Source organism: Haliaeetus leucocephalus, unplaced genomic scaffold (genome assembly GCF_000737465.1).
Source record: "Haliaeetus leucocephalus isolate CR32 unplaced genomic scaffold, Haliaeetus_leucocephalus-4.0 Scaffold92, whole genome shotgun sequence".
Taxonomy (NCBI): domain Eukaryota; kingdom Metazoa; phylum Chordata; class Aves; order Accipitriformes; family Accipitridae; genus Haliaeetus; species Haliaeetus leucocephalus.
In genome coordinates, this window is record NW_010972528.1 from 12,714,907 (window position 1) to 12,715,179 (window position 273).

Consider the following 273-nt stretch of genomic DNA (forward strand, 5'->3'; position numbering starts at 1 on the left):
CGAGGCGCGCGGCGGCCCTTCACGGGGGTGGGGCGTGCGCGAGCGGCCCCTGGGAGCCAATGGGAGCCTGCGGGGGGCGGGGCCGCCGCTTCCCCTCAGCCTTTGCGCGCGGGGCGGCGGCGGCGGTGGTATGTCGGTGGCGTTCGTGCCGGAGCGGCTGCGCGGGAAGGCGGAGGTGAACCAGGAGACGCTGCAGCGGGTGAGCGCGGCCGTGGCCGTGGCGGCACGGGCCCTCCCGGCTCGGCTGAGGCAGAGCCCGGCCTGGCCGGCGCG

At 79.9% G+C, this 273-nt stretch overlaps 1 protein-coding gene across 1 annotated transcript in view; it reads left to right on the plus strand.

The window, feature by feature from the left end:
- The first annotated feature begins 87 nt into the window (after positions 1-87).
- Positions 88-273, plus strand: part of SS18L2 (synovial sarcoma translocation gene on chromosome 18-like 2) — a 2,189-nt gene continuing 2,003 nt past the window's right edge. The window contains exon 1 of the mRNA XM_010585131.1: positions 88-199. Coding sequence (XP_010583433.1) covers positions 131-199 — 69 coding nt within the window. The 5' untranslated portion in view covers positions 88-130. The remainder of the gene's footprint in view (positions 200-273) is intronic.